This window comes from Knufia obscura, assembly GCF_036327395.1.
Source record: "Knufia obscura strain CCFEE 5817 isolate CBS 148926 chromosome Unknown scaffold_15, whole genome shotgun sequence".
Taxonomy (NCBI): domain Eukaryota; kingdom Fungi; phylum Ascomycota; class Eurotiomycetes; order Chaetothyriales; family Trichomeriaceae; genus Knufia; species Knufia obscura.
The window spans coordinates 337,387-359,369 of record NW_027042701.1 but is presented as its reverse complement, the minus strand read 5'-3'; the positions used below and the strand labels follow the sequence as shown (position 1 = coordinate 359,369).

At 51.0% G+C, this 21,983-nt stretch overlaps 11 protein-coding genes across 11 annotated transcripts; 5 read left to right on the top strand and 6 right to left on the bottom strand.

The window, feature by feature from the left end:
- Positions 1 to 122: 122 nt before the first annotated feature.
- Positions 123 to 1,268, top strand: PMZ80_009959 (uncharacterized protein; the record flags this gene model as incomplete). The annotated part of the gene is made up of 1 exon (XM_064878352.1): positions 123 to 1,268. The coding sequence occupies one exon, from the start codon at positions 123 to 125 to the stop codon at positions 1,266 to 1,268; it is 1,146 nt and encodes a 381-aa protein (XP_064725920.1).
- A 2,514-nt stretch (positions 1,269 to 3,782) lies between these two features.
- PMZ80_009958 (uncharacterized protein) lies at positions 3,783 to 4,835 on the top strand (the record flags this gene model as incomplete). Its single annotated transcript, XM_064878351.1, has 2 exons — positions 3,783 to 3,888; positions 3,943 to 4,835. The coding sequence occupies 2 exons, from the start codon at positions 3,783 to 3,785 to the stop codon at positions 4,833 to 4,835; spliced, it is 999 nt and encodes a 332-aa protein (XP_064725919.1).
- Positions 4,836 to 5,103: 268 nt separating this feature from the next.
- PMZ80_009957 (uncharacterized protein) lies at positions 5,104 to 6,267 on the bottom strand (the record flags this gene model as incomplete). Its single annotated transcript, XM_064878350.1, has 1 exon — positions 5,104 to 6,267. One exon carries the CDS (start codon positions 6,265 to 6,267, stop codon positions 5,104 to 5,106), a length of 1,164 nt encoding a protein of 387 aa, XP_064725918.1.
- A 1,006-nt stretch (positions 6,268 to 7,273) lies between these two features.
- Positions 7,274 to 9,396, top strand: AGP2 (general amino acid permease agp2; the record flags this gene model as incomplete). The annotated part of the gene is made up of 6 exons (XM_064878349.1): positions 7,274 to 7,620; positions 7,670 to 7,698; positions 7,754 to 8,084; positions 8,143 to 8,881; positions 8,930 to 9,306; positions 9,357 to 9,396. 6 exons carry the CDS (start codon positions 7,274 to 7,276, stop codon positions 9,394 to 9,396), a joined length of 1,863 nt encoding a protein of 620 aa, XP_064725917.1.
- A 2,164-nt stretch (positions 9,397 to 11,560) lies between these two features.
- PMZ80_009955 (uncharacterized protein) lies at positions 11,561 to 12,673 on the top strand (the record flags this gene model as incomplete). The annotated part of the gene is made up of 1 exon (XM_064878348.1): positions 11,561 to 12,673. One exon carries the CDS (start codon positions 11,561 to 11,563, stop codon positions 12,671 to 12,673), a length of 1,113 nt encoding a protein of 370 aa, XP_064725916.1.
- A 450-nt stretch (positions 12,674 to 13,123) lies between these two features.
- PMZ80_009954 (uncharacterized protein) lies at positions 13,124 to 13,459 on the bottom strand (the record flags this gene model as incomplete). Its single annotated transcript, XM_064878347.1, has 1 exon — positions 13,124 to 13,459. One exon carries the CDS (start codon positions 13,457 to 13,459, stop codon positions 13,124 to 13,126), a length of 336 nt encoding a protein of 111 aa, XP_064725915.1.
- A 400-nt stretch (positions 13,460 to 13,859) lies between these two features.
- Positions 13,860 to 14,488, bottom strand: PMZ80_009953 (uncharacterized protein; the record flags this gene model as incomplete). The annotated part of the gene is made up of 2 exons (XM_064878346.1): positions 13,860 to 14,433; positions 14,484 to 14,488. 2 exons carry the CDS (start codon positions 14,486 to 14,488, stop codon positions 13,860 to 13,862), a joined length of 579 nt encoding a protein of 192 aa, XP_064725914.1.
- Positions 14,489 to 14,853: 365 nt separating this feature from the next.
- On the top strand, positions 14,854 to 15,195 carry PAM18 (mitochondrial import inner membrane translocase subunit TIM14; the record flags this gene model as incomplete). Its single annotated transcript, XM_064878345.1, has 1 exon — positions 14,854 to 15,195. One exon carries the CDS (start codon positions 14,854 to 14,856, stop codon positions 15,193 to 15,195), a length of 342 nt encoding a protein of 113 aa, XP_064725913.1.
- A 725-nt stretch (positions 15,196 to 15,920) lies between these two features.
- On the bottom strand, positions 15,921 to 18,914 carry RSM22 (37S ribosomal protein S22; the record flags this gene model as incomplete). The annotated part of the gene is made up of 1 exon (XM_064878344.1): positions 15,921 to 18,914. The coding sequence occupies one exon, from the start codon at positions 18,912 to 18,914 to the stop codon at positions 15,921 to 15,923; it is 2,994 nt and encodes a 997-aa protein (XP_064725912.1).
- A 464-nt stretch (positions 18,915 to 19,378) lies between these two features.
- On the bottom strand, positions 19,379 to 20,242 carry PMZ80_009950 (uncharacterized protein; the record flags this gene model as incomplete). The annotated part of the gene is made up of 3 exons (XM_064878343.1): positions 19,379 to 19,576; positions 19,685 to 19,698; positions 19,795 to 20,242. The coding sequence occupies 3 exons, from the start codon at positions 20,240 to 20,242 to the stop codon at positions 19,379 to 19,381; spliced, it is 660 nt and encodes a 219-aa protein (XP_064725911.1).
- Positions 20,243 to 20,500: 258 nt separating this feature from the next.
- PMZ80_009949 (uncharacterized protein) lies at positions 20,501 to 20,998 on the bottom strand (the record flags this gene model as incomplete). The annotated part of the gene is made up of 2 exons (XM_064878342.1): positions 20,501 to 20,785; positions 20,840 to 20,998. 2 exons carry the CDS (start codon positions 20,996 to 20,998, stop codon positions 20,501 to 20,503), a joined length of 444 nt encoding a protein of 147 aa, XP_064725910.1.
- Between the last annotated feature and the right edge of the window lie 985 nt (positions 20,999 to 21,983).

Genomic DNA, 21,983 nt, shown 5'->3' with positions numbered 1-21,983 from the left:
TGAAAGCAGTCAACCGAATTGGACTGTATTGATCACATTGTCCGTGTACGCCTGAACACGACAGCTCGCTGACCCAACAAACACACCAATCACCAACTCCTCCTCTAAACTTCACACCCACAATGACACTCGACACCACAACCCTAACCCCTTCCACCGCCCCAACCAACCCAAAACCCCTCACAGCCTCCCAACTCCTCTCCCACCCCGCCTACCCAACAAACGACTGGTCCGATCGCATCCCCCCAACGTCCACCGGCTACGCCCCCATAAACAGCTCCTCCCTCCGTCCCGGCGGCCCCTTCAAAATCCACTACGAGATCCACGGCCATGGCCCCACGAAAATCATCTGGGTTATGGGATTGGGTGCGTATCGGACTGCGTGGAAGCGGCAAAGCCGGTATTTTGGACATGAACGGGCGGGGCAGTGTACGTGTTTGGTGTATGATAATCGGGGGGTTGGGTTGAGTGGGAAGCCGGGGTGTAGGTATAGTACACGGGAGATGGCGGTTGATGCGGTGGAGGTTATGGGGCATTTGGGGTGGCTTGATGCGGCTGAAGCAGAGGCGGTCGTTAGAAATCTGTATACGAAGCAGCGGGCGGATCTGGGGCAGGTGGCAGGCCGGGCGAAACGGGATATCAACGTCGCGGGCGTGAGTATGGGCGGGATGATCGCGCAGGAGTTGGCGTTGCTCATTCCACAGCGGATTCAGAGTTTGTTCTTGGTTTCTACGGCGCCACGACTGGTGAGGACCGTCCCGTTCATTGAGAATCTGAGGCAAAGGATCAATATGTTCATCCCGAAGGATATTGATGTGCAGCTTGAGGAGATTGCGCATCGTTTGTTCAGTAGGGAGTTTTTGGAGGCTCCTGATACAGAGAATGAGGATCCGAAACTTAACTTTCCGAGTAATCGGGATCGGTTTGCGGCTAGTGAATTGGCGAAACGGCAGGATAAGGAGGGGTTTACGAGGAAGGGGTTTGTGCTGCAGGCTATTGCGGCGGGGTGGCATCATAAGAGTCCTGAACAGTTGCGGGAGATTGTGAGGCTGGTGGGAGGGAAGAGGATATGTGTTATGCATGGGAGCGAGGATCGGATGATTACGTTTAGGCATTTTGAGTTGTTTCGGGAGGATATGGGTGGGGATGAGGGGGTGACGTTTAGGGAGTGGGAGGGTAAGGGACATGTGTTGATGTGGGAGGTGGAGGAGGAGTTTAATAGGGCTGTTCAGGAGGTTATTGTGAGGACGGGTAAATTGGAGCAGTAAGGTTGCGTGTGTGGACGGTTTGTTGAACTGCGACTGACCTGCAATTACGTGGAGATACAAGTGCGCAATCAGAGCGCGAGAATGACACAGTAAGACTGCATGGATGTCCGATTCAGAAGGAAGATGTGACCTGCGACCACAGAGGTGCGGCTATGAAGCAGGAGAGTGAAGCTACGGACTCAGGGGGGACAACGATGCAACATGGAGGCGAATGAAGAAGGCACGGCCACACGCCATGGGGCAGCACAACCTTGAGCCCAAAGAAGGAAGGCAGGATGTCTGGAAGGAAAGTGCGTTACGTAAGGAGAAGTAGGCAGGTACCACGCGCGAAGCGCAGGAAGTCACGATCTCGAAATGCGACCGAAGAAAAGAACGAATTTTATGTATTGACGGACATGGACGACTGGAAGGAATCTTGAAAGATATCAGGCTTCATATAAATATCATGCCAATGTTTGGGATGCAACTTCCAAGGGCTATGCTCGTGAACAATAAGTTGTTTCCAAAATCGTGTATTCAATGAGCATCATCACTATGTATGAAGCCACAAAATACTTCCAATGCTTGCGATTTCTGTAAGTCTTCGCACCTACAAAGCCAAGAGCTGAGACACTGGCAAGTGAGGAGGAAACCGAGATGATAACTGCCGCTCCGCAATCTGTCTTTTTCATATTCGCAACTCGGTGGTTTCCTCGAACAACTACGGCTTCATGTCTCGATGACCATGCGTAGTAGATTATCTGAATTGTCGGAGTCTGCGTAACCCACTCCACCGGGGCTAATCTATCGTAGCTTTGACTGAATGCTGTGCAGCTTAGCAATCAATCTGCGACGATATGACTTCCTTGTCGGGCAAGACAGCACCACGCTGGCATCACGAGCCAACAGTGTTCGGCCTTTGTGCCGCTCACACTGACATCCGCGCTGCAAAGCACAGTCATCATTCTCAACTGTGGTTGTAGGTATCATCAAAGTTCCTTCCAGTATTTCGGCGTTCCAAACACTCGATATCTGACCTGTGGTCTGTCGGAAGCGAATCCATTTCGCTGAAACACACAGCTGCGCCATTATGTCCTGCATGGTGGCGACTGTACGGTTGGCAGGCAGAGGGAAATGTGCATCTATCAGACCTTGCAACATCGTGGCTGTAGTGCTGGCAGAGAAGTCGCGGATCGTGTTCTTCCATTGATCTCTACAATGTTCTCGGAGATGCAGATGTATCTGCAGAGGTGCGATTGCTGGTGTCCGCCAGTTGATGAGCAAAACCTTTACCTCTTGGAGTATGTCGATGGTCTCTGGTAAGTCAGCCATGGCAAGACCATGCGCTACGATATCGATCTTTCCTAGATAGTCGATGGCGCGTGCTCGATTTGCCGTCATACTCAATATGTAGTCTCGAACACAGCAGATTGCGGCAATCCGGTCGGCCAGACGGTATTTGTCCCTGAGGACGCATTGTGGGTGGTCAATTACAAAACGAAGTGTTCTGCAACGCCAGAAAACTCTGGTTGCTTCATCGAATATCTGCTTGCACGTGCGCTGCAAGGCTGATCCCATAGATCTGCAGGAGAAACACTGTGTATCCGATGCTATCCAGGTGTACTTCGAAAACAGCTGAGAGGAGTTGGAAAGCCGGCAGGGGCGGACTCGGATCCTGGTCTCGTGTTTTGCCCTCTGAAAGCACAGTTGATTCAGGTTGAAGTATGCCTGGTAGATTAGTTCGCGCACTTCCAGTGGAATCGGACTGAGAGGCGAAGATTCCATGCTGATTTCTTTCCGTGTTGCTGCGGCCTCGGAATTCGCGCTGTAGAATCAGCTTGCCATGGATATACTTAGGGACAAGACTTCTGAGCGAGATGACTTGGAAAGTAAGTGCGATCAGAAGAACATGATACGGTACGCACTAAGCTCCATTTGCTCGTCTACCAGACTGTTGTGAAGCTTGACTTACCTGATGGACGAGGCGTCTCAGGCAGCCGGCGCCAGATTGTGGTTGTACCAAGGGCTGGCCATCATCGTGCCTCGAGAATACCTGCTATCAGCAGGAGGAATGGTGAGTAGAACGTATTAAGATACATGAACTCATTTCCTTGCAAATCATGTCACAATCCATCAAAGACTCCGGGTCTGAGTGCGTTGAATGCGATGCGGAAGCACAACCTCAAGTGGTGGTTCAGGAGACGAGCTCGTCTAACCTTCCAATACTCCGTAAATCTCCCAGGGACAGATCGCGAATGACGTAGGGCGGAATAGATTTCTGGAAAGTTCATCTGTAACGTTCCTGCCTTAGGCGCTTACATTTCCGTCCCCACGAGGAGCACGAACAGTATGAGCGGGCTCTGGCTAGCAATTGTGCTCTGGAGATTGTCAATTGCACTCTGTTGAAGCCATCCTTGCACGCGTGACCGTCTTGCTTCTGTACTGGTATCATCAGAAACGGCTCCAGGGAGGCCCAATCTGCTACAGGGTCCAAGGTCGACCAAAGGCTAAGAAGCAGCACAATCGAAGCCTGGCATGGCGCAAAAGTGTGTGCACAAAGGCTGCGGCAAGGTCTTCACAGACCCGGAGGAAGCATGTGTGTACCATCCTGGTCCGCCAGTCTTCCATGAAGGTCAAAAAGGTGGGTGCACTCTGACTTGCAAGCAATACGCGAGATTCATCTGACAATGCATAGGATGGGACTGCTGTAAACCACGAGTCCTGACCTTCGACGAGTTCCTCGAGATCCCTCCATGCACGACAGGCAAACATTCAACTGTTGATGACACCCCGCAGCCTGCGAAGAAAGAGCCTCAGATTGAAGACAATGCCCCGCGGTTGAAGCCGATATCCACCACATCCGACACGACTACACCACAACCTGCGGCCAACATCGACCCAGCAAAGGAGTCTCTTGCTGCGATAGCGCCTCCAACCAAGCCATCTACCCCAGATCCTCGCCTAGAAGAGGACAGCGATGATCCTGATGCTCCCATACCTCCAAACACAACCTGTAAGAGGAGATCGTGTCAGAAGAACTCGAAGGAAGTGAGCAGCAAGGAGGAATCATGTACGTTCCATCCAGGTGTACCCATTTTCCACGAAGGCAGCAAAGGTTGGACTTGCTGCAAACGCAGGGTGCTGGAATTTGACGAATTCATGAAGATAGAAGGGTGCAAAACGCGGCAAGGGCACTGCTTCGTTGGCAAGAGATCGAAAAAGAATCAGGGCTCGGAGAACCAGGAGGAGATATTAGAGGACGTGCGCAATGATTTCTACCAGGGGTCCAATACACTGAATGTCAGCTTCTATCTGAAAAAGATTGACAAGGAGAGGGCGAAGGTGGAGTTCCTTGCTGATGGCAGCGGAGTAGATCTTGACCTCCCGACCAGCGACGGGAAGAGGTTCACCAAGCGGGTCGAGACGTGGAAAGACATAATACCCGAGAAATGCGAGAAGAAGATCTTAGGCACGAAATTAGAAATGGTGCTGTTCAAGAAGGAGGGCGGTCTCGGCTGGCCGGTGCTGTACAAGGGCGGACCGGATACTGGGGAGCGGATTCAGGTCGGAAGAGCACTTAGAGCATAGGAAGAGATCAACTGCATTAGCGCTAAGGTGCAGGCGCGACATACGAGATATGATGGATGGAGGAAAGAAAATGACGAGCGGATCGGCGACGGAAGCAAAGCCGACCCATAGACTACTAGAGCAGCTCATGTCATGAGTACAGACAGACAGCCTTACAAGAGTCTAAGACCGAAGAAGGAAGTCGGGCCTGAGCAAATTACGTTGCTCTTGCCCGTACAAATTCTTTTGCGACGCTCGTTTTCTCTAGGAGCTCTTTCTTTCCTGCAACCTACGCCATGTCCTTCAAAGGCTTCACAGGCGTCTCGACCATCAAGGTCATGAGACTGTGGGCGACTTCAGCAGCAGCGAGCACGGTCACCTCCCCAGGATTGTCATAGATCGGCGCAACCTCAACCACGTCCGCACCCACCACCTTGATATCTTCTAAGCCATCTAAGATACTCAGGAGCTCTCTGGTTGTCCATCCTCCGACCTCGGCAGTCCCTGTCGCTGGTGCATAAGCTGGATCAAGCACATCAATGTCGACGCTGATATATACAGGAGTATCGCCAATCCTTTCCTTCAGCTTATCAATTATACCCTGTGTGCCAACCTTGTCGATGTCACGAGCAGTAACGATCTCGAAGCCGCATCTTCTATCATTCCTCCAATCGTACTTCTTGTTTCCCGCTGGGGCGCGAATTCCAGCGTGCATCGATGAGTTGAGGATCAGGCCCTCCTCGTGAGCAAGATGCAGGAACGTTCCATGATTGACGCCAGCATAATGTGAAATACCGCCTCCGATCAGTTTCGGATCCCAGGTATCCAGATGGCTATCGAAGTGAATCACGGATACTGGGCCCCAATGATCGACAGTGCTCCTCAACGCCGCGAGAGTGGTCGTATGATCACCACCCAGAACGATGATACGAGGCACCGAGGACACATCGGTAGAATTCGCGGTTCTGCCTGATACGATTCTGTGAGCTTCACCGAGTTGCTTCAACGCGGCTGTGTTGTCAAGAAACGTCAAGGGTGCATCGCCGCAGTCGATGATGCGGCTCCAGGACTTGAAGCTATTGTTATGGGTGTACGCATTATATGCAAATGACGGTGTCAGCCTTCTAGAACCTTGACGAATTCCTGCTGGGCCAAACCGAGCTCCCGGTCTGCCAGTTGTACCTGTGTCGAAAGGTGCGCCTAGAAACGCAATATCATAAGGCGCGACATCCTGTTCAGCTGACAAGCAATGCACCCAAGGCAGATTGGCGAAAGTCTGAAGTCCTGCGTATTTGATAAATTCGTCGTCCTGCAGGCCACCAGCCAGAATCTGTGGGATTTGAGCATGTCCCCCGACTGCTGCGACTGGTGGAAAGACGACTTCCCTGCAGACTGTCAAAACACCGAAACACAGTAGCAGTGCTACCCGAGGTATCGCGTAAGCCACGTGCATGATGGGCCTTGAGCTGAGTTGGTGGCGCGACCGGAGTGTGCGCGAATGCTACGCCAGTTCGTATCACTCTGAGCAGGAGACGAGCGCATGTATCTCGCAGAGCTAAAATGTTTGCATTGCAGGAGCTCTAGCCCAATGTCGTGATTACAGAAGGTTTTCCTGAATTCTAGCGATGGGGTAATACGGAGTACTGTAATGCTCAACAGAGATTCACTTTGCCAAGACACAGCTTTGAAAAAGAAAAGTTCGGATCAGTGGACCTTACCGTGGGGTTGCTCGAAGGATATTACCAACCTCTCGGTTCTACTTTAACAAAGCACGGCTGACCAGCTTTATCATTGAACAGACCTCCTTCAAAGACATGAGAGGCGACCAGGCATACTCGTACTAGGACGTACCTGTTATCGTGTAAAGCATGACCAGAAATGCACCAAAGATCCAGTGATAGGACAACTGATAAGAGAACCGATCGTCGTCTAATGACTTGGTGTGGCCCCGATTGCTTCGCACACGCTTGTAAGAATTGTCGGTGGGCTTGCATTAGAGCTTTAGGCGTACATCATGTTGCACGTTCTAGGCTTAGACAGAATCACAAGCTCGCCAGGCTGTTCACACTACCAGCTGGGAATGGCGTGAATGGCGCGGGCGACAGCCAAGGACGCCCAGGCCAGCTAAGAATGGTTATGTCGTCGAAGTGTCGTCTGCCGAGACGAAGCCAACGTCTTTGGTTCATCTCACTTGTTGTAAGATACCACTAAGATTGCCATGCAACACTTGTCTCCGCTGGGCTCGCATCGCACTTCACTTTTCGAGAAAGTCCCGCATAGATCGAGCTCACGCCAAGCCAGATTTGCATGGACCTGGCCACGGCGCAATGGCAGATCAGTCAAATCTTGCGCTTACAGTTCGCGAGGTTATCATGCTTCTCATAAGTATAGAGCTTTCCTGGGGCTGAAGTGGTTCTCTGCCCTTCATACCCTTCTCCTTACCAAAGCACGTTCTCACCATGTCTGAATACGAGAAAACCCCTCACTTTAGGGATGAGACACCTATTGCTCGAGGTGTCAAGCACGATGCTCCCTACGATGACATCGAGCATAGGAGAGGCTCACGCCGCAAGTCTTCGGTCATCTCTGCTATCAAGGATAACTATGGCATAGCCAATACACGAAGCTCTAGCGATGACATTGCTAGTATCAAGCAAGGCCAAGATTTTACTCACAGAAAATTGAGGCCACGACATATCCAGCTTATTGGTATCGGTGGTACCATCGGTACTGCTCTGTATGTCAATATCGGTAGAGGCTTGCTCGCCGGTGGTCCTGCTTCACTTTTCATGGCCTTTACTATCTGGTACGCTTTTTATCGGTGCTTGCTGCGACGACAGCTGATCAAGACCCAGGTGTTCTGTCATCATGATGGTTACAAACAGTAAGACTCACCAAATACAATATTGCTCTCTACCCGTTGGTTCCGCTCTCCTTAGCTAGAATGGTCCAGAATCTCGCGAGAGTCATCGGTCCCAAAGCACCATTCACTTCACTCAGCCCATTAGCAGCCCGCCAGAAGCGCCAAGATACTAATGAGTGCTCAGGTATGTCTGAGATGGTTACCTACCTGCCGATCTCTTCACCATTCATCCGATTTGCTGGTCGATGGGTAGACGATGCCTTTGGTTTCGCTGCTGGATACAACTTCTTTATCTTCGAGGCTGCCCTTGTGCCTTTCGAGATTGTCGCCTGTAACGTCATTATCCAATACTGGACCGATTCGATGCCTGCCGGTGCAACTATTGCAATAGTCCTTGTGCTATACGCGTAAGGAAAGCCCCAAAGCGATTGGCGAACATTGTGTGCGTGTACTGATCGTCATTAGTGCTGTCAACTTATTCGCCGTCAAGTATTACGGAGAAACTGAATTCTGGATGGCCCTGGGCAAGGTGCTCCTCATTATCGGTCTTCTATTCTACACATTCATCGTCATGCTCGGTGCCAATCCGCTCGGCGATCGCTTCGGTTTTCGGTATTGGAAGAATCCTGGCAGTTTTGCAACTCTATATACCTACGAAGGTGATCTTGGACGCTTTGTTGGATTCCTTCAATGCTTGATTCAGGCATCCTTCACCATTGCTGGACCAGACTACGTTTCCATGGCGGCTGGCGAGTGCGAGAACCCACGAAAAGTTCTCCCCAAAGCTTTCAAAGCTGTCTTCTGGCGTCTGACGACATTCTTCATGTTGGGTTCCTTGGCTGTCGGCATCCTTGTACCTTACAACGACCCTGGTCTTATTGAAGCGTACGACTCCGGTGCCCCAGGTGCTGCAGCATCTCCGTATGTCGCGTCCATGATACGGCTGCACATCAGTATCCTACCAGATATCGTCAATGCCTTGGTTCTTACATCCGCCCTTTCCGCTGGAAACTCCTACGCTTACTGCGCCAGCCGAAGCTTGTACGGTTTGGCTCTCGAAGGCAAAGCACCGAAATTCATGACGAAGTGCACGAGAAACGGTGTACCAATTTACTGCGTCGTTGCAGTATTGCTCATCGCACTGTTAGCATTCTTGCAAGTCAGCAACAATGCCGCCGTCGTCCTCCAGTGGTTTGTCAATCTGGTATGTATCTCGAGCTCTGCTGTTACTGTTGTAATCTAACTTCAACAGGTCACTGCATCGCAACTGATCAACTTCTGTGTCATGTGCTTCACCTACCTCCAGTTCAGGAAAGCGCTCGCAGCACAAGGTATCAGCCGCGACTCTCTTCCACACAAATCTTTCTGGCAGCCATACGGTACATGGTACGCCCTCGTCCTGTGCTTCATCATGACGTTCGTTGGTGGCTACACGGTTTTCCTTCCTGGTTTTTGGGATGTTCCTACCTTCTTGTTCAGCTACACCATGATTGGCGTATTCCCAATTATGTACTTCGTTTGGAAGTTCATCCACAAGACTAAATGGGTCAACCCCGCTGAGGCGGATCTCAAGAAGGATCTGGATGAGATTGCGTACTACGAGCAGAATTACGTTGAACAGCCACCAAGGTGAGTACCTCATGATGCACGCACAGGATTAGTGACTGACTTGATGACAGGAACTGGGTCGATAAATGGTTCAACAAGATTTTTTCATGAGCTCGACACGGTCAACATGTCATGATGCAGTGACAAAATAATCGATCGGAGCAGATGATACACGATGATGCTCTCGTTGATGCTTTGGTCTAAAGACATGCAGGCACGACCAGTACAGTGCCTGCTGATGATATAGGCGCTTGACGCATGCCCTGCAACATTGTAACGCACTTTGCGCCTTCTATGTTTACCTGACCGTGGTTTGATCAGGCGTGAAATGCTGCGCCCTTGCTTCGTCCACTCATTCGATGTTCCATGCAGAGCGTCCTGTGAAGGCGATTTACGAGCTGTTTCTACGGCTGTACAGTGGTAGTATGTGCTCACTTTTCTGCTGAACTTTGTTCATGTTTCGTGGAAGGTGCCATTTTGCTTACGCAAAACCTGTCATGACAGGAAAGATTGAAAGGAGTAGGCGCCAGCCCGTTTCACCATGAAATACGAATACTGACTTCCTAACTTCATTACTGTGCAGTACGTTTTGGCACTGAAAGTTGTCGGAAGCAGTTTCGACAGTGGCAGGCGACTGTTTCGCGTGCCTCTGCCGTGTCACACTTATTCCCAGTCCAGCTTCATACTATGGCATCTCCAGGAACACTGTGGTCCAAGTTGAGCTCAATTCCACTACTTTAAGGACACGCTTCTTTCAGCTCAATCTTCTCTCCTCTATCATCATTCAAAGCACAACATATCAAGCTGACAGCACTTTCTTTATTTCATCTCGTCACAGCATTACATGTCCATCTGCAGAGTCTCCGAAGCACTTCTTACAAGAATGGTGTCACCTCAGATCTGGCCACGCTGGCATCCAATGTTGTGTCAAACATGCTTGATTCATGTCAATATCGAACATGATGCATCGAATAGCACGCAGCTTTGGGCATTCAATACCAAGCTCATCTACACGAGCACATATCAGTATCAATGCCATGCATATACACCGCTTCACCCTTCACCGTGGCCGATTACATCCTCCTCGGCGAGGCAACATCAATGTGGACGCCATGATGACGATCTGGTGCGACGTAAGGGGGAGGGAATGGGCCGAAGTGAGCAGAGGGTGTGTGGAAGGCGGTAAAGTGGCGAGTTCACGATAAAAGCGGTGGCATGAGGCTGAGCACGCGGCTGAGCGCGTTGCAGATTTCGATTGAAACATTACCATCATTGGTACGTCGTGTTGTACTGTACACGTCGCTGTCGGTAGGTTGGTATCCTTGCTTAGCAATCGCTAATGTCCCGTTACCCCAACCCACACGATCTGATGTTCATAGGGATACTGTATGGTACGAACTAACCTTGTGTCCATCATCTATAGAGGAAGTCGATCGATCCTCAACCTCAGTACAACTGTCTCAATGCTGCTTTATGACCACAACCATACCGGTGCCCTTACGGCAAAGAGCGGCTCCATTGACGTTTTCGGAACTCAGGGCTCCCGTCTCTTGGCACTAATAGACACCATCGTAACGCACCGCACGATTCTGTTTCATCCAAAGGTCCCCTCCTCGCTAGTGAATAGTGAAGGAAATCACGCCGCTGATCTCAGGGTCTCCGATCACTCTCTCCAACGTGGAACTTAAGTCGTAACCTCGACCATAAACGTGCAACTTTTAAGACATGGTCAGTAGGATCATGGCGCGTCTATACATCGCTTCATTGGCCCAGGGAATATTAGACGCAACATGATTGATGACATTGCGAATAAACGATATACCGCTGTTGTGCTTACCGTCTCATGATGAACTGTCGGCACCAAAGGCAGGGATCCAAACTGGTCAAGTGTGGCCATTACCTTCTTATCCAGTCCCATGCGATCGACTGGTAAGCCGTAGGCTTGTATCACCTTCAAGCCTGGAAAGCTGCAAGACTTAACAGCTCAAAGAGGATGTCCAACATGCTGTTCGAATGCTCATTTGTGTCCAGTGTATCTTGGAAGCCTCGTGCTTAGCAATTATCTTCGCTGCTTTTGGGCTCCTCGGGTCTGTAAGATTGTTTGCGAAGAGCTAAAAACATTATTAAATGGACGATGAATGTGCCAGGAATTCGGTACGTAGAACTAGATGCTGCTGTCAATCTTGTTCACCATCATTTGCTTTAGATTTGTTGCTACGAGAAAAGAGCCTCCATCACGCTCCTCCGACACTTCCAAAGCAAGTCTCCTATCACCATGTCAATACCCAAGGTCTTCGTAATCGGCGGAACCGGCGCGCAAGGCATCCCGGTCATCCGCGGCTTAGTTACCGATGGTAAATACGCTGCGAAAGTACTGACTAGGGATCCTGACTCTCGCCGGGCCAAGGAGCTCCTGTTGCTGAGTCCAAACGTGGAGTTATTCTGTGGAACCCTGACATCCGAAGCCGACCTTCGCAACGGCATGGAGGGATGCGACGGTGCCTTCATCAACATCGATGGCTTCACAGTGGGTGAAAAGGCGGAGATGTTCTGGACGATGAGGGTGTACGAGCTGGCCGTGGAATTGGGGGTTAGCATCTTCGTGTTTGGGAATCTGGACTATGGTCTTCGGAAGGGTGGGTACGATCCCAAGTACCGAACGGGCCATTACGACGGTAAGGGGAGAATGGCGGACTGGCTGCTACATCAGCATTCCGTCAACAGGGGCAAACCGTTTTACCACATGAAAGTCGCCGTGTTCACGACTGGCCCATACATCGAGATGGCTGTAGCTGCTGGAACACCCATGACTCCGCGGTTTGAGCAGGATGAGAAGGGTGAGGATGTAGTGGTATGGCGCGTCCCACTTACAGAGAAGGGGGCTGTGGTCCACGTTTCGCTCGCGGACTGTGCCTTTTACGTTCGTTGGCTCTTTGACCACCCCGAACGTGCGGACGGGATGGATCTTGAGGTGGCGATCGAGCATGTTCATTATACAGAACTTGCCGCCGCGTTTCAGAAGGTGACGGGCCACAAAGCTCGTTTCATCGATACCTCTTTTGAAGAATACTGGGCCAGTGGGCCACTAAGTGCAAGGGCTGTGAAGGCGGCCGGCGTTGACGCAGATATGACCGATCCTGGCACAATGAATGTCAAGGATAACTTCACTGGTTTCTGGAATCTCTGGCGGGATTCGGGCAGGAATGAGGGTGTGATCAGGCGAGATTATGCTCTTCTTGATGAGATTCACCCGGAGAGGATTAGGAGTGTTGGAGAGTTCTTCCGTCAAGAGGAGACTAGAGCCAGAGCAGAAGGATTGAGCCTTTTGGAACGTTTGGTCAAGAGTAAGGGTATTTTGAAGCTGCACGAGGACAAAATAAAACTGTAGATAATAGTATTCTTTACAATTTCGAAGGAAAGGGAATGGTCACGTGCATGCTGCGACAACTTGTTCACTAGACTCTCATGTCCTCTCTTGGGCTGGCGGTGATCGTTGGTGGTACTATGATGGATTGCGTTCTGGCGTCGTGGGCAGCGTTGGCGAAGTTATGGTGCTGGACTCGACCAATGTGGCACAAGACCATGAGGTATGCTGAGTGTTGCGAAACGCTGGGGCGGTGACAATGATAATGGAAGGGCTTCCTGAACCGGGAAAACCTAGAAACGCCTTCCTGCTTGAGACACTCGTTTCAGAGAAGACGTTTAGCATGTGTACACGGACCGAGAAAAAGCCATGAGCAGTACATATGTGCAATCAATATCTCACCATTCCTACCTCTTATCTTCCAACTCACTTACCTTTATTCCTCCCACATTCCTCTCTCCGTCCCACTCATTCTTACCGTCCCACATCCATATGCGCATTCCGATTCCTCATCCCCCTCCCCGGCTCCGGCAACCCAAACTCATCCCTCAACTTCTGCGCATTACTCCTCACCTGGCTCCTCATCCTCCCCATCTTAGCCTCATACGCATCGACACAGTCGATGCAATCATGACTTAGCCAGTAGGGGTCCCTCTTCTTGATCTCCTTTTGCATCTTATAGCATCTCAGAGGATTTGTCTCGGCGACGATGCAGTTGATGATCTTGGAGCCTTTTGTGCGGCCGAGGCTGTCGCGGGTTAGGGAGGTGGTGTGGCCGCAGCGGCAGACGTATTCGATTGCCCAGCACATTTTGGATTGATTTGGGGTGTTGGTGGTATGTATATATGTTATGTTAGCAAGTTTGGTCGTTCTTACCGTGTTGGTTTGGCAACAGTTATGAGTGTAGGTGCTGAGTATGTATATGTGCTCGAGACACGGTTAGCGGTGGCTTCGTGCTGAACACGATAGGGCTCAAAATAGTATCTGTGCACCAGATATGGTTCTTTGTTCAGAGACCAGGATAGTAGCACGTTGTTCGAGGTGAAGAATGACCAGACCTCGGGATGCTCATGTCTTTGTATTTGTTCGTGACTCTTTGTTCTTCGCCAGCCGTACCATACCACACCATGCAATTTTGGACCGCTCCATAACGCCATGAACACCGGGTATCGTATCGCGTCGTAGCATCTCAAGATGACCAAAACACCACTCAATCAACATCCATCTCCTCCTCCGCCCCACCATTAACAAGCATCCTCCTCTTACTCTTCTGCCGCAGCCTCTCCTCACCCACAACCTGCGCGGGATTAACCACAACCTCCTCCTCCCCACCTCCAATCTTAACCCTCTCCATATCCGCCAACTCCTTCGCAATAAGATGCTCCCCACTACTCACAACCTTCGCATCCTCCATCCTCTTCCTATCCCGGATACTCTTCCCACTCAATCTCCTCCTCGTGAACACCCGTTCCCTCCTAGCCCTAATCTCCTCAATCCGCTCCATGGCCTTCAACGTCGCATTCACCAGCGTCCGATCATATTTCACCGGTGCATTTCTCTTCTTCGCGAACTGACTCAACAACAAGTTCTGATCCACGATCATCTCCTTTCCGCGCAGGGCACGGTGTGTCTTAGTCCATTTTAGTTTTCGGGGCTGGCGCTTCATCTTGAAGTTCTTGTGGCATTTTGAGCGGCAGAAGCGGAAGGTGCGGGCGTCGTTGCGGATGAAGGTTATGCCTTTTGAGGGGTAGATTGGGCGGGAGCAGAGGTGGCAGTTTTCGATTCTGGGGGGGTTGGTTAGTGTGGGTTTGGTAGAGTGGTATGGAGGGTGTACCTCATTTTGGCGGTGCGCTACGCGCGGTATACGTGCTTTCAGTCTCAATCAGGGTTGTTGTAAGAGATTGAGTAGGCGGATGCACCATATAGTGTCCGTCTGGACTTTCTGCGAGTTTAATAGTGTTTGTGTTGGTGGATGGTGCGTGCCGCAAAAGTTCAGATGCTCGCCGCTGCCAGTCAAGAAAACTATGGAGAGTTCCACCGAGGTTCAACCATTAGCGCAGATTTTATTTCTCGCCGCAGGTCGTTCCTTCCCGAAGAAGTCGAAGGTCATCAGCGATCTCATCTGCACTCATACTTGCCATCAACGACGAACAAATAATATACAACATCTACACCTCCACATCATCTCAAATCACATACCCACCATGGCCACCATGCTCGCCGCAGGCGTAGGCGTCGCAACCGCCGCCTTCCTCGGTCGCGCCGGTCTAGTCGCTTTCCGGCGGTACCGCAACCCCAACGCCGTTAATGCCCTTGGCCGCGCCTTCTACAAAGGCGGCTTCGAACCGAAGATGACAAAAAAGGAAGCCTCTCTTATCCTTGAATTGAACGAGCGCACGATAGGACGGGATGCAGCGGCGAAGGAGAAGATCAGGAAGGCGCATAGGAAACTTATGTTGTTGAATCATCCGGATAGAGGGGGAAGTCCGTATTTGGCGACGAAGGTTAATGAGGCGAAGGAGTTGTTGGAGAGGGGTGGGCCGTGATGAGGAGGACAGATGGATGGAGATGATAGGGAGAAGATTCAACAGATGGCTGGCTGACATACCACCCATCTGTCCTTTGTTATCGACCTCTGGGAGCAGGATTTGCCGCTACTGCATTTCCAACATGTATTCTACTGCAGCGAGGCGTTTGGGTATGCGGATTTATGAGCCGACTTTGCTTGAGCGACACGACTTGGTCGAGGACGGAGTTGTAGTAACTCTCTACTCATGAGTGGAAGGAGATGTACAAAAGATTGCGTGTTATCGGGTGTGGGCAAGATGAGTATTGGTGAGAGGGGAGATGTCACAGACAGCTTGCAACAATGGGCAATGACTGATACATCAGGGGAGCATTGGTAGGTGTAGAAATATAAATTTTGTGTCCGGCAGCAACCACCTGTGGACTGGACCTTGGCCGCTACACATAACGGCGTTCCGCAGCGATCCTGAGTTATCAAGCAAATCCTCGCCAAGCGGCCGAGGACAGCTGATTCTGAAGCACAGAGGACCCAACAACGAGAAGGGGGCAGGGCACACAGTGCAATTCTATGTCGATACATCCAGGAGCCGTGTTTGGAGCTGAAAATTTGTCCATATCTTGCTATCTGAGGATTTACAGCCTGGATGTTGTAACATTTGTTGAAGGATAGAAAACCTCGTAGCCCATGCCCGATCATGTCATGATTTTGTACAATCTTACTACACATCTTTTTGGTACAATCCCATTACACATCCTGATCCTCTCTCTTCCTCCTCTCACGTCTAAGGTCCCGCTTGAAGCGCTGTGTGTTCTTCGCCGTTGGCATCCTTCCACTCTTCTCCACACCACGTCTAGCTTCGTCTTCGAGCATCAATGAATTCAGCTCCGCTGACCATTCATCCAAGTTGTCTTCGTCAGTACGTGACCTTCGGCTGGGTGTGCGGTCTAGCGTGGGAACGGTGTCGATGAGCTTGTCCTGTGGAGGCTTAGGCTGCGATGCTCGCTGGGAGGACTTTTGTGGTGCTACCGCTTTGGTAGGGACGGATGTCCGCTTGTTAGACGGTGAAGTAATATTCATGCTGTCGGATTTGCGACCTTGTTGCTTCTGAGCAGCCTTCTTCGGCACCAACGTGTCCATATCAATCAGATCCTCTTCATCGGCTTCATCAAGCAGGTTTTCCTCCTCGATCATCCGCATGAATGCTTCTTCCTCTTTCTCATCTTCGCTGCGCTCCACTTGCTCCGCTTCAGCGACTGCCTCAGCTTGCATCTCCAGTCTCTCCTTGCGGCTTCTTGCTTTGCCTAGATTGCCTCTCATGCCTTCGCTGCGCGCCATGTCTTTCTGTGGCGTGCCGGTCTTGAGATTGCGGGCGATATTTGTCTTTGCGCCTAAGGCCCAGAGGTCACCCCATTTAGCCTTCCGGGCATCGCGGTAAGCCTGTCGTGAGAATGATTTTGGGATTGTCCAGCGGCGAATCTCGGCTTGAGGTGTGCAGAGATCAATGGTCACATGTCCTTGTCGCTTCAGAGGATGGCTTAGGATACGTGGTAAAGCGTGAGCTGGCGGCAGCGCGGCAGAGTCTGACCAGGTTGGATCGATGTGTTCGAAACCTTGTTGGATGTTGGAGGCCGTGTCGATATGCGACGCAGTGACGCCAGTGTTGGGCTCTTTGGGCGCAGCCATTGGATCAGCAACGTGCTCCCACTTGGTGAAGGACCGGTTGCGAAGGTCATCACCTTTCAGGACTGAGACATAAGAGTAATCCACATCATCGTGATTGCGATCTTTGGCGCCGAGGATACGTTGCAGAAATGGAGGACGGATGTATCGTTGTTGGAAACTGCAGACGTCTTTCCTCCCTTTGGAGACACCTGTTGTTCTGAAGAGCGGACATCTATCGTGATTTGTACAAGGTGCTATGATCATGCCTGTTGACTTCTGGTGGACTTCCGATTCTGGGGACTCGAGCGCAGAATTCGTCGAGTAGAAAGTCTTCTCTCCTTCTGGGTTCTTGATGTATCTTTCTAACAGCATATCTCTTGCCGCGGCTACCGCTTCGAAGCCTCGGGGAATACCCTTCTCGATCAGGATGAGTACTCCGCCTTCGTCGCTCAGCAACGACCAGAGGTTCTGTACATGTTGTCTTCGCTCCCATTCTTCCTTTAATGGAAAAAGCGAATGCGAAGCAATGATCACATCAAACTGTTTTCTTTGCTGTGCTGGTCGAGCATCATGGAACGTCGGAGCATCTCGGACATGTACATAATCTGGCAACCGAGGCACGAAAGTAGTGTTTTCGAGCATTGCTGCAGCACGATGGCGCAGGGCATCTGAGCCTGTTAGCACCACTGCCTTGCTCTGTGGTGCAGGCGGCGGATTCTTGTCAGATGTGTGCAAAGTACTCCAGTGAGCATTGATTATGTCTCGCCATGCCAGAACACCAACACCGCCTGAACCTGCATCCAGAACTCGTGGTCCACCTGGTCTCGCAAGCAGTTTGTCTAGCCATGAAGAGCCGAGCCGCTTCCGTGTCTCTGTAAGGGTCGCAAGAACTGTTGCATATACCGGCGGCATGACGGAGGTCATGAAGGCATTTGCCTCCATCTGGCCCATAACATGCTGCCGTGCTTCCAGAGGAATAGGCAGCTGCTGGCGCGAACGCCCAGATCGAGGAGTCAATGGTGAGTCCGGCAAGCCAGGGCCACCGAATGTTCTCTCACATAACTCTTTCAGATGCTTGTTAGAGAAATTGCTCATGACCTGTTCGACCGGCCGAGTAAAGGTTTGTTGAGGTAAGAAAGTAGTACGTGGAAATGTTGCGAAACGGCCGAGTTTCGTGAGAGGATGTGACCTCGTGTCTTCAGTCTCCTCTTCCTCGTCCATCTCATATTCGTAGTCTTCATCAACCACGTTACCGTCTACCATAGTTGCGATGTCCTCCAGTTGGGCAGCTTGATCTAGTCCAAGCCGAAGGCTAGCATCCGTGAAAACGCCTTCACCTTGTGCTGCCCCAGCCGTACTCCTGCCTTCTATGTTGTCTGCTATTTCTGCCGCATTCTCTAAGCGATAGTCGACAGGCGCGCCTGCTGCATCGAAGAGTAGATTCTTCGGTACCTGGTCGACGTCAACATCTTCAGCCTCTGCGATCATTCGCTCCTTGTCTTCATCTATTTCAGGCTCAGGTATAGGCTCGCCGTACAGTCTTTTGTATAGTGTCAGCTCGTCAGGCGACAGAGTGTCTTCTGGTAGATATTCTCCAAAGATGTTCCTCGCCTCTCGTGCCACCTCTTCTGGTGATGAGCCTGCTGCTCTGAGCTGGACCAGAGGACTTTCGGTAGACTCTATGATAGAGTAGTTCTCTTCATCAACATTTCCAGCATTTTCTGCATTCCGTCGCACTAGCTCAGCCAGGTTGTCCTCCTCGATGGCTTGCTGCAACGACTTTCCCAGCCTCGCTTCTAGTTCTGCTATTGCGGCGTCCTGCATGGCAAGCATTTCCTCCTCGAGTGCGAGGCTGCCATCCCTGCTTGTCGATACATCATCCTGGCCCGTGTGATTGGACTGATGAGATTGATTTGCTGTGCTTAGACTTCGGTAGGGAACATGCGAAACGTTTCGGCCAGCCCTCGAGGCGGCAAATGTACTCTTGATGTGAATGGATCTGGTTGGCTGAGGGTGGACAATCGTCGAGGCAGCGCACGTCTTTGGCAATCTTCGCAGGCTCCTTCCCGCCGACATACTCCTACAAATAATATCCGCGCCCGCAGACTATGTTTGATGAATGGGATGCCGGAGTCTATACTTCTTATGCTGATGAAATTCTACGCGATTCAAAATTGTAGATCTAGGATCTGCTACTGAGTCAGTCGTGTTTTTACGTGACGCGACGGCTCGACGAATCGGAGACAAGAGGTTTCCATTTCAGTGCGAATAAGCCTTGGCAGCTGAGCAGATATTCACCAAGAAGGAGTAGGGGGTTGTAGATTATTGAGCTCAAGCTAGCATAGCCAGTAGACTTGATCGCATTGTTGACATTCCATAGTGCTTGTGGTAAGTGCTATGAAGCCGGATCCGCTGGCACAGAACTCATTCATCGGGGATCTGCTTGCCTGAGTTGATTGCTTTTTGCCATCCTAGTTCTGCACCCCCCTCAGATATAGAAGGCTCTATCAAGGCCCTCGCAACCGTCGCGCCATGAAGCCTCATTGCCACCTCATCTGGACATTCCCTCGAAGCTTCAGTCCTTCTTTGAGATCGCTTACAAGTGCCGCCTTCTCGCCGTCCGTCAATTGCTTGTCAATTGGTAGTGGCGACCCTCGTCGCTGCCACTCTTCGAGCCATTCGAATCGCCGTAGCGCAATGCCAGTCCGCTTGCTGTCGATACGCACATTTGTATAAGCCTGCGACTTTGTTAGTGACTATTCATGAACTACACGGTGGTTGTGTTGAGCTTCGGCTCGGGGATATACTTCAGAAGGGCCGTCAGGAGCCATAAACCGTTCGCGTACCACGAAACTTAACTCTGTATATCGTAGTCGAGTAAGGAGAATGGCCAATGGTGCAAGATTAGAATAAGGATATGCAAAGCGGTGACGCTGGAGCCGGAGTGAATAATCACGCGCCTTCGAACCGGACACGTAGTATGTGGTAAGCTGTCTTAATGTAGCGCCAACTCCCATACGCTCTTCATGGAAGCTTGGAGAGCTGAATCGGAAAGCCCCCACAATCGTACACACTGCATTTTCGATTCGAGTTAGTGATCCAGGCTGAAATGTACCCCAGTGGTATCCGCTGATCAAATCGCATAGCGGCTGGAGATCAAATAACGTCTCTTTCCAAAAGAAGGCAAGACCTTCGTCGCGAACCTGCTTGTTTGCTGTCAGTAGACCAAAGCCGTGGACTGCATCGTCGATCGCGGACTCTGGACCGTTCCCGTCACAGAATTGACGGCTGCTTGATGACCATCGCCGAGCCCCCTTGGGTCGAGCCCTGGCGCCTCTGAAGACCTCGACGTATACTTGGTTTCTCAGCTCAGGAGGTAGGTCAAGAAGGAGATTGCGAGACATGCTTGTGTCTGGTATCTGTTTGTGGTATATGCTCAGCTTTTAAGAGTCGATAGTTGAATGCGGAGTATGACCTAGCTTCAAGGACAATGTGCTGCGATGATCGAGTAATTAAGGGATGCGGTTTGCGTAGTGACATACACGTGACTGCATTGCAAGAAAGTGCAGCATAAGGTCTGTTGGCAAGGAACGAAAGCAGCAAACATGACCCAAACAGATGTGCATCGACCATCAGCTGCCATGGTAGAGTAAGTGATATAATTACATCTTCGCCTGGTCAGGCTTCTTCACCCTCTTGACCTCAGGCACCCAAGCATGCCGCCTATGAGTGAACAGCTCTGATTGAGGGCTGAAATGCTTGTAGTTGTCGTCAATACTTCCCGCGCAGACCACGATGTTGTCGCTCATTTTCGGGTTCGAAGTGTTGCGAATGCTCAAATTCGAGCCACAATTGGAGCAAAAAGCACGCTCAAGGACAGAGCCTGAATCTGTGTGTTTGTCCTCGAAAATCTTTACACTGTTGGCTCCGGACTCAATCTTGTATTGCTGCCGTAGACGTCAGCTGCCAGCTCAAGATGCTTGAACGGACTTGACACTCACGTCACGCTTGTAGAGGATGTTTGTAAGAAAAGCTGATCCACTAGCTTTCTGGCAGTTTAGGCAATTGCATTGAATGTGACGAGCTGGTGGCCCAGTCAAGGAGAATTTGACGGTTTGGCAAAGGCAAGACCCTCTGCGGAGAGCGGTTGCGGCAGCCATGACTGTTTGAAGGCACAATATGGAATTATTAACAATGCTGTCGTGATGAGCTGGAGAGTTGATTCCTCGACGTGAATATTCTCAGAAGACCTCGGCTGGACGCTAAGCCAATCAGCAGCTTCCACTGCCAACAGAGGGCTTCCGGCCACGGCACGCCTATCACATCCTCCTGGCAAAGACGACTTTCAACTACCTGACTCATTCAATCATTCATTTCAACGGTGACTTTTCGGGGGACACGTAACCGTGGCGTGGCTTCGGAACTCTTAAAAGTTCCGCGAAGCAGTGGGCAGTCATGCTTGCCCGTCTTGAGGTCATGCTGTTTGGCGACCTGTTGAATAGAGCTGTCAAAGCTTCGATGCCGCCCCAGTGTCGAGTTGTAAAACATTCAGATCCCTGCTCAACCAACCGCCGAGATGGGATAGCACGACTTTAGGTGCTACAGTCCAATGCGACATTCACACCGTTTCGCGCTACCAGACCAAACAATAGTAGCACCCTCGACGGTATCTGCTTCAGAACGTTCGCGCTATCGGCCTAACCAATGGGCGAGCCTTCCAAAGTCTCGGTGTCGACGCATCACGTTTTCTCACGTCCTCACTCAGTTCGAGAGCATGAAGGAGGGTGTCGTGGTGATTAACACAACGCGCGCCCCGCTGGTGGATCAGGACGCATTGATCGATGCCGTGAAAGTGGACGTGTCTGGGCTGCGCTGTGGGGATGGATGTGTTCGTGGAGGAGCCTGAGGTCCCGGAGGCTATTAGGGATGACGAGAGGTTCTTCGTTATGCCGCATGTTGCGACGAAGACGGTTGGGGCGAGGTTAGATATGGAGAGGTGTATAATTTGGAATCTTACTATTGGTGTTATGAACGGGCAGCAACCGGCGAATCTGGTTTCGTGGTGAGGCTTAACTGGACCTGGAGTTGGCAAGGCAAGGTAGCTGCTTAGTCCGCAATGCTGGAGTTTGTGGTCGTGGGGATCTG